The sequence below is a fragment of the Malus sylvestris genome, chromosome 11 (genome assembly GCF_916048215.2).
Source record: "Malus sylvestris chromosome 11, drMalSylv7.2, whole genome shotgun sequence".
In the NCBI taxonomy this organism is placed as follows: domain Eukaryota; kingdom Viridiplantae; phylum Streptophyta; class Magnoliopsida; order Rosales; family Rosaceae; genus Malus; species Malus sylvestris.
This window is the reverse complement of record NC_062270.1, coordinates 4,488,986-4,498,692: the sequence shown is the minus strand read 5'-3', so window position 1 is coordinate 4,498,692 and position 9,707 is coordinate 4,488,986. Positions and strand designations below refer to the sequence as shown.

General features: G+C 36.5%; 1 protein-coding gene across 1 annotated transcript; it reads right to left on the bottom strand.

Annotated features, from left to right (window-relative positions):
• Positions 1-325: 325 nt before the first annotated feature.
• LOC126590667 (nardilysin-like) lies at positions 326-9,217 on the bottom strand. The gene is made up of 19 exons (XM_050256147.1): positions 8,721-9,217; positions 8,119-8,194; positions 7,983-8,029; positions 7,098-7,210; positions 6,359-6,432; positions 6,125-6,220; positions 5,926-6,045; positions 5,084-5,317; positions 4,492-4,640; positions 4,161-4,317; positions 3,834-3,986; positions 3,279-3,658; positions 2,649-2,798; positions 2,353-2,535; positions 1,789-1,992; positions 1,579-1,685; positions 1,297-1,450; positions 907-1,028; positions 326-762 (listed from the first exon to the last, which is right to left on the bottom strand). Exons 1-19 carry the CDS (start codon positions 9,060-9,062, stop codon positions 519-521), a joined length of 3,105 nt encoding a protein of 1,034 aa, XP_050112104.1. The 5' UTR covers positions 9,063-9,217; the 3' UTR covers positions 326-518.
• Between the last annotated feature and the right edge of the window lie 490 nt (positions 9,218-9,707).

Here is a 9,707-nt window from a genome sequence, read left to right as displayed (position 1 = left end):
AACCAAAACCCTACCATGTGCATTTCAAACCAAACTTTGGAAATTTGAACCCAATACAAATCCTTAGAGATTTATTTAGCTTCATCTTATTTATGATTTGGACCTCTTATGTTAGTTACATGTTTAGAAGCCGAGAAACTTCCTTGCATCTAGAATTGTCACATTAACGATATTTCAAGCCAATCACGTACTGTAACACGCTTCAACCTCTTTCGGGTTAGTGTCGCAAACCCCAAACACAAATCCGCGCAATGGCTTTTTCTGTCGAACCTGTACTTGTAGGAATGCTTCGGGTCCAGGATCGAAGAATCAGAGCAAGAGATAATTGGCATCACAAATTTCACTTTATTCAAATGAATGTAATTTTACATATATAATCCCAAATTTCTGGTAAATGTTTGTAATTTAACTTTGCTCTTCCAGGTGGTCACACAGTCCACCTACAACTAGTCAAAACTGAGGCATTCAGTGTTTCTAATGGATCAATTTAATCAAGAAATCAAAGCTGGTTCATATTTTCAAGAAAGGCTAGGATAGAACTTAGATGACTTCTTAAACGTTGCAGGGTCTTCGATGGCTTGGATGGATTTCGGTTGTGCTTCCGCCTCTTTCGGGTTAGTGTTGCAACCCCAAACACGGATCGCTAGTCTACGACACTTGGGAGATGATTGTTGCAAATACATTTTGTACCAGTTGATAACGTCCTTCTTGTGAATACTGCTGAGTTCTTCTGCTTCTCGTTTTGACAGGTCGAACATATACCTGTGATCAACAAGTATAGAGTTAGAATGAGCATCGAATCACAACAATTAGAAAGTTTAAAGACACAAATCTGTTTAACAGAACGATGTTTGAATGCAATCTTTGGAAATTACAATCTGGACAAACCAAAGAGGACAACAGCACCTTTTATCGATAATCTGATTCCAAAATCTATTGGTTTCATATGTGAGGGACGGATCTTTCTCCAATAGCTTAGCAAGTAGTCCATTTTTATAATTCTCGAATGATTCATCATCAAGCCCGTCCTGCAAATGTCAACGTATTGTCAGTAACTGAAATTGCAAGGCAGAAACAATAATCATTTAACTCAAGTCATCGAAGTAGAAATAACACGAGGTCAGATCCAAGCAAAGGTTTCCACAAACAAGAATTTCCTCATATATTTAACAATAGGGATCCTCAAATTGCAAAATCGCATATGCGCATCAGCTTAGCATAGCACAATAGTTATAAAGCTTATGAGATGCTTAAAAGACCAGAGCATTGAAATAAGAGGGAAACTTGACCGCTTACCAACAATTCTTGCAGACCATCTATAAAGTTATCAACTCTCCCTTGTAAGTATATTGGGTCGTACTCAGACGATTGAACACAGAAACAAAAGCCAAGTACACGGTATGTTACCCGTGGGCTACACTGGACAACATATCCAAGCTGCTCCTTCGTCCTATTTCCAGAAATAGCAAACAATTATATGAATATAGATTCAAATATATTAGAAAAAATTATTATCAGATCCCAGATTCTTTTGCTAGCCAGTATGTAAGTAAAAGTACCAGCCTCAAATAAAATCACCTTAGTTGATTGAAAAGTGGTTCCTCCACAATTTCATCGAAAAGATCTATCAAGGATTTCAATCTGACTGACTCAATCCCTGCTTCTTGCTCAATTTGAAAATACAGCTGCAATATGAAACCACAACCAAGGGAAGAATATCAACATAAGACAAAGAAAGTACATCTTCATATAGGGAAACCACTCGAAAATGTTTCCATTTTGAGTTACCTCAATCACAGAGTTCGTTTCCGACTTATTCTTCACATTGGAATCTCTAATCAGGTTAGCACCAGGAGGAAGACAAATAACATGCTCTTTATGCCTCAATTCGATAGGCAGTGGTGGTACGGTAAAAGTCGATTTAAATATATTTGACAGGTTAATTGCTTCTTCTTCTAACAAATTTCCATGGCAAAGGCCCTCAATGTATAGCTGCACATATTGAGGAGAGGGTAAGATGAAAGAAAATGCCTGAATTAAACTAATTCTAAGAGCCTTGATAAAAATAAAATAAAAATCTAAAAGCAAATGTAAAAAAAAAAAAATTTAAAGAACAGTCAAAATTAACTATTGGGTTCACATTTGGCAACCACTCTCCAATTCTCTAACTAGAAAATGCCACTCTCCACTTATCAAGTTACATATTAAAGTGAAGAATAAGAGGTCAAGAAGCCTGAACCGCATGAATTTCTCATGAAAAGAGACCCGGCTGGAGGATGATGTTGAGAACTTGAGTTTCATGAATTGACTGCAGTAATCTATAACAAATATACATATTTGTGCGTAGTGTACCTGGGAACAGAGCTCGGGAATGAATGACTTCAAATCAGATATAGACAATTCATTCAAAACATGCAACTTCTCATCTGCATCATAAAAAGTTTGACACAGAACTTGCAGCCTTAAGTATGATGAGTGACTCAGAGGCTTCATATTGGTGTTCTTTAACGTTCGCTTCATATCTTCTTTAACATCCTGTTAAGTGTGAATTAGCAATGGACAAGCCAAAAGAAACAAGCAGGGTATGCAAAAATAAACTTAAACCAGACATAGAGTGGAGTGATGGAAACGAAAAGCAACACACATACCTTAAAACGATCATCAGTCGGCATGAAACTTTTGGCTGTTTCCAAAACTTTTGAAAAGAGAGCTGGAAGTTTATCATTAAAACCATAGACCTTCAGCTCCAGTTTGTCACTAAACATAGATACAGAAGTTTCCAGCTTGGCAACAATGGCCTGCACACACAGAAGAAAGGTGCTCAGTACAGATTTAGATGCATGTTTTAAATGAAAAAAATAAGTCGGGCATGTCACTGAGGATAAAAAAGACCTATATTTGCGAAATACAGCATCAACTAAATAACTACACTAGCAGCATAGGTTAATATTTTTACAACCGAATTACTATATATTGAGAATATTAGAAAGAGGGCATTATGGATAAGAATTACCATTTGTAGTTTCTGATTTACATAATGAAAAGTTAACTGAGTATATTTTGTTTGGACAATTAATTATACCGGTTTTCTAGTCTGTATTGTAAGCCACTATAACATCCAAGTCCCTCTACAGAACAAACTTGGACAGAGACTGCAGAGATATTCTAAATAAACTTAATGGAACAAGTGTTCCCTAAAATGTATTCAAGTACAAAAGAGTTATCAGCTATATAAATTGAAGCACAAAATAATTAGTTATAAAGGACAAGACATGAACCTGATAGACAATCTCATTCAGCTCATCCTTAAGAAGGAGAATATATAGTTCAGTCAAAACACAACTCTTCAGATTAGCATATCCACCCTTCAGATTGATGCGGAAGTATGTATTTGCCCGCGGAAATTTAAATGAATCATCGAGTTTGTACCAGAACTTCATCAATGGTTCATCAATTATACATCTTGGATAAGATATATTTGCAGGATCAAGGCACGAGTTATCAGAGCGGATCGAAAAATCACTAGGAATGAACTCATTCTTTGAAGGTAGATACAATGAGTCATCAATTTCTGGGGGATTCTTCCACAAATCCATCAAAGATGGAGATATATCTTCCTCAGTATAATGTGACCCAAACCAAGGCTCGCACTGGAAATCTGAAACAGTTAGAGAAAATAGAGCTTACATCAAAATTATAACACATATAGAATGGGACAAATAAAAATTATGGATACGTTTGTAGTCATAAATACTGCAAGATGGAAACAAGACTTTTTTTCTAGGTTTTGCTTCTACTTTCTTTTTTTACATAAAAGGGCATGTGCGATTTACCTTCTGACTTAATTGAGGACTTTGATACCACATCAACCCTCATGTTTTCTGGTGTGAAGAAACCAAGAACATATTTTATCAGTTCCGCATCCCAAATCTTGTACACATAGTCCCCATAAATAACGTTCTCTGCTGGATACAGTAGTAAATTTTCTGCAACAATAAGATTTTACAATATTAAACAGGTCATGAGTTTGGGGATATCCTTTTGGCTAAGAAAAACACAGAATATAGATATCATAAAGAATCTTTTATGGAGTAGGGATACTTTCAGTTAGGTAAAACATGACCAAGGAAAGATATACAATTTTGCCAACAAAAGAAAACCTGCAAGTTCTGCAGCATAATCATCTTGGGGCTGCTCCTCTGCGAATCTAAAATCCATATTCCCAATATCTTGAAGTTCCCTAAATATCCATTCTTGTGGAGACACTTGATGCAGTAACTTAATGTACTGGTAGACATAGCAAATTATTTCGGAAATCTGCAAGATAAGCATCACATATAGCAAATGAGAAGTAATAAAGAAAAAAGCAAACTTTGCTCCACAGTTACTGATGCTTACAGTAAATGCGCATGTAGAACACATAATCTATGAATCTGTGAAAATTTATCTTCTACCAAAAGATTCTCTACAAGGATAAACTTGAGATGCTACCTTTTCCAATCCAGAGTCAGTGAGGTGTATGGACATGCGGAAGACATAAGCCACAGAAGATCGGTGCATCCCCTCGTCCCCAACACCAGCAGACAAAGATGTTGCCCACCCTCTGGTTTTGAGGTAAAAATGCAAACTTCCCCGGCCCTCTGAAAAACCCATAATTTAGTTCTCAGAATTTAAGGTCATAATCATGGCATAGGTGGCCAAACAGCTTAGATGACTAAACCCATTGTGAGATATAATAAATAACATGCAGTGTATATGAAATGCAAAAGCAACAAAATCTAATGCAGAAAAGCAATGACTCTGACAGATACCTTTCCAAGGTGAAAAATTATCAGTGAGACAGACGCAAAGTGACAGAAGGAACTGAAGGATTTAAGCTCCGCTCAAATTAAATAAAACTATATCTTACTATCAAAGTTTCAAGTAACGTCTACTCTAGGAAGTTGTAACTGCTGCTTGTACTAAAAAAAATTGAAAACTAACAATTCTAAACTTAACATTTATTTTTCCTGCTACAGAAATTTTTGTTCTCTGCAGAGGAATAATAATCAACATCAAATTAAGTAATAATGAATCAGCTTACCATGCCCAAGTAGATGAGCTAAATAATCTTCTGGTTTCTTCAAATAGTCTTGATGAAGACATGGAAATGTCCATGTAAGGTTGAGTATGTTAACATCTCTAACAGCCTCTAGCCTATATAGTTTGCCAACTTTCCAGATAGGACCTTCAGCCTTGAACTCCAGTTTTACTTGGGGGCCTTTCTTGACATTACCATACAATTCCACAACCCAATCCTCAAGTACATCAAGAGATTCTGCAGCAATTAGAACTATTATAATTAGAATGAAATAGATCTGATATATAAGCAGAATAAAAATATTCTACTTGGTTAATTGTATACATAAATAATTGGACAGTATCACAGGAATGGTTTTTTATTTGATACAGAAATCAAATTACAAGCTAAACATCATTCTAGTAAATGCAGGATTGAGATCCTAGAAAATGAGCTTTAAGGCACAACCACACCATTTAAAGACTGATACCAACAATAATTACATCTTCACTACTAATATATACATTTTTGCCAATAAATATTGCCAAAACAGCTGTATCACCAATAAAGCACTATGGATGACGAAATTCTAATGTGTAATAGACTAATAGTGAACACCAGTATCAAACTCTACCAGTTCAAAGAACAATCATCTACAGAACAGAAACCCTAAGTAGATAAGTAATGTGATTGAAATCCACTAAGTCAAATTGAAACTGTTTCATTATTTCCATTCAAGCACGCCCTGTGTTGTGCATGATACAAAATTGATAGGTTTTAACTAACATTCATTCCCCAAAAAACAACGGTAGAAGAAAAAAGAACAAAGAGCAGAAGAAAAAAGGAAAGGAAAGGAGTATATTCACCTCCACCAATGACAACTAGCTTCATTAGTCCACCATGGTAATAATCCTTGTACAATTTTAGTATTTGTTCTCGCAAGTTGATCCCTTTTTCCATTGCATCAACCAAGCTCTTCTTATTTCCTTTCAAGCAAACATAAAAAAAATTAAAGAGAGAGAGAGAGAGAGAAGAATAAGATTGCACAATCGATTAAAGTTTTACCCCAACAGAACCTATTAAATGGGTGACCAGGTGCGGATGTATGACACTGAATTTGTTCAAGGCGGCAAGAATCATTCTGCAGAACCTGGTTAAATTCTGCATTCCATTTTGATTAACAACAAAGAATACCATTCAGCATTAGAAAATTTGCAATGAGTAATACTGCAAGCAAAAAGCTTGGATACTTTTTAAGAAACGTGGAAATCAAGAATTGTAGGTAAGACATGCACGCACCAGAATCTATAGCTTGTACCTCTCGCTCCATCGCTTCAATTTTCACTAGAGGTGAAACAAAGAACTGGGAAAATCTGACAAAATAAAGAGCCATAATAAATACAAACAGCCATAATAAATACAAACCAGGTTTCTGAAACAGAAATTTTGAAAGAGAAAAATATAACTAGAGTATTCTATACTAAGGGCCAAGTACATCCTATTAACTAAATGTATTGCAATTGGAACATATCGAACACAGAACGCTTTACTGGGCACATTAATTTAAAAACTATTTATAAACATTTTTTATCCAGTGAAACAATTATGGCGAGCCAGATATTGAGGAACCAAAAGGAACATATTGCTGGACCTTATGAATCTGAAAACCCCACTCCCATAGTTCCATTCCAACATTTTTTATATGGTTGTGCACTGCACCCCGTAAGTAATATCATTAGCATGCATTCAGAAAATCATAAAAAAAAAAAAAATGACACATAATCTAATGATTTAACCTACGCTTTTCATAGCCATATTGCGTTTTGAAACAAAAGTATGACAATCATAGATATTTTCAACTACAAATGCTGAGGCAGATGCAAGATTCAATGTCAATGCATGAAGCATCAATAAAACCTATAGCCTTGTTTCATTGACCAAAATACATCCTATAGCCTTGTTTCATTGACCAAAATACATAGTCAATACCAAGGACTTCAGCTTATAATATTCAAAGCATGAAGAGCTCAGAGTTTACCTTCTCAAGGCACCCTTAAGAAACTCTGGCTTCACTTCAAAATGGTAGCAGGTATGCTCTGCTTCTGTGTATGCATTTGATGAACCTCCATGCTTGGACAAGTAACTATCATACTAGCAAACAGAAGAGTCAAAACGAGTGGCCACAAACATAGGATACAGACTTCTCCTATTTAACTTGAGTGAAATTTTAATAAATGTTGTAGCAAGTAGAACAGATTACTTTTAAATATCTATTTTACAATTAAACAATAAGCAGAAAAAAAGATAAAAACTACCATAAACAATTTCTATAATAAATCTGAAATGGCATCGATTCCTATAAGGTTTAAGTCAAAGGGCGACCCCAAGCCAACAAGACTTCCCCGCTTTGCGAGAGTCGGGGGGCGGGGAACGTTACGCAACTGCTTACCCTTACTATGCAAGGAGGCCGTTTCCCCGACTCGAACCCGTGACCTTTCAGTCACAAAGGAGCAACCTTTCACAAATGACACAATCATACGCTGAATTAGTTGTTCCATACAGCCTGACCCATCTGCGAGCAGGTGGGCAGCAAAAGAACAAACAAGTCCTCCCACTCACATATACATAGAACAAGCAAGCTGGTGATGCTTTATATATATATATATATATATAAGAAACAGAACTAAGCAGGCTCATGATGTTGCTTAAGGACGAGTAAATATAAATAGTGAGATTACATCTAGTAATCTGTATTGAGGGAAAATTCATGCGGCTTAACTATTTCCATATACGGTCAGTACACCTCATTTATGGTGCATAGCACAAGGGATCATGTGCATCTCGAAGTGACTTGCCAAAACAAAAAAAAACGAAGATAATTGGCACCTAAAAACTGAAAAGAATACTCCGAGTACAAACAGACCTCATTTTCATCTGGAAACTCTGTACTCCCCATGAAGAGCATGTGTTCTGCAAAACATTCAACATGTCAGTAATGCATGCCTCAACACTCAATAGTACGTCCCTTTATGAAGCATGTAAGCATGTGTAACACAAACCTAGAAAATGCGCAAGCCCCTGTGCTTCAAAAGGGTCGGAGAAGCTTCCTATTCCAACGCACATTGCTGCTGCTGCCTGCAAATACGACCAAACATCTTCACATAAATCAAGTTCTGCTAACTGAGCTGAGTAAACATCATCCCAATCATTAGAGTAGAATAAAGACCAGTGCCATTCTCAGTAATTGGACTTCCAAACAGCATGACCAAAAACAACACCAAGGTTTTACTCGAAGAAAAGGAGTACCCAACATTGGTTCCACTTGGAATTATGCTATCAAAGCTTCATTACCATTTTAAATGAAATTTGTACAAAGGTACCAATGGTCGATAGCTAAAGATTATCAGATAAAACAATGATGGTGGAATCTTGAAGCAGTAACCAAGTAAAAGTTCAAAACTTGAAGTTCCTATAATCTGGTATCAATCATTCAACCAAAAATTCATATTGTTTTTCAACCTAAAATCAATTTGTTAACATCGTTAAACCGATTTCATCAAGTTTCTCCAACTGGGTTTTCACTTTTCAATCAAATTAAATCAAATAAACTTGAATGCGAGATGGGCAATTTCAGAATTTCAATGGAAATCAAAATACCAACTTTCTTAGTATGAGAATCTCCTCCTTTCCCCTTCTTCTTCAGTTCACCATCTCTGCCTTCCGCTTCTTCATCTTCATCGTCATCGTCCTCTTCATCGTCCTCTCCTTCACCGTCTTCCCCTTCCTCCCCATCCTCGTCGTCCATATCATCATCTTCTTCTTCCTCTTCAGCTTCGCGGTGCTCGACGGACTTGGAGTTCTCCGGCGGCCCTTCTGGGTAAATCTCAGGATCGTGAACAAGCAATGCAGAGAGGCCGTTCTCGAGCTCGATTAACCTGTATAATCGTCTGTCATTCGGGGACTTTATTATGATATCGTCCGATTTGAAAGTGCAGCGAGCCATTGTCGGAGAGAGAGGGAGAGAGTACGGAGTCGGCTGAAGGAAGCTCTCCCAGTTCTCTCCACTGCTATGGGTCTTGAAACTCGGTAGGGGTCTTGGAGCAGCTCGGAGGAGGAAGAGCACGTTGTCAATTCGGGACGGGGGTGGAATTTATTCCTTTCTTGTGGGTCCTTCAAGGCATTTTAATTTATTCCTTTCACTAGGGTTTCAATTGCAATTTTGGTGCGTCAAGTCAGTTGGATAAAGTGAGCATGTGGTCACTTTTGCATTAAGGTACTAATTATTTATTAATTACTTGTAGTTTAAGTGGCTAATGATATCGGTTATTTGTGCGTATGAAATTTTCAAATCACTATTATTAGTTCATGTGAGGAGACAAATGGTCATCATATTATCATGGTTGGTGGAGATATTTTTGCATTATTGATTAAAATTATTCCTTATGTGAAATCGAATGTATGGTCATGATTGAAAATTAGATTTCATAATAATAGGATGTTTTATTGTCACTTAATGTCTTTGTGAGTCTTTCTAACTCCGAAAAAAATAAAATTCTGTATCGAAACCACCAGCTTTAAAAAAAAAAAAAACAAAAAAACAAAACCCTAGCATAACTATTTTGTATGGGTGAGTTCGGTTTCAATCGGT

Bases quoted from the DNA above. Each gene is read 5' to 3' on its own strand.
- LOC126590667 (XM_050256147.1), bottom strand. From the start codon at position 9,062: ATGGCTCGCTGCACTTTCAAATCGGACGATATCATAATAAAGTCCCCG. The intron at 5,318-5,925 runs GTGAATATACTC...TAATTGCTGCAG, and splicing joins GCTAGTTGTCATTGGTGGAG to AATCTCTTGATGTACTTGAG. The intron at 3,987-4,160 runs GTTTTCTTTTGT...TTATTGTTGCAG, and splicing joins TTATGCTGCAGAACTTGCAG to AAAATTTACTACTGTATCCA.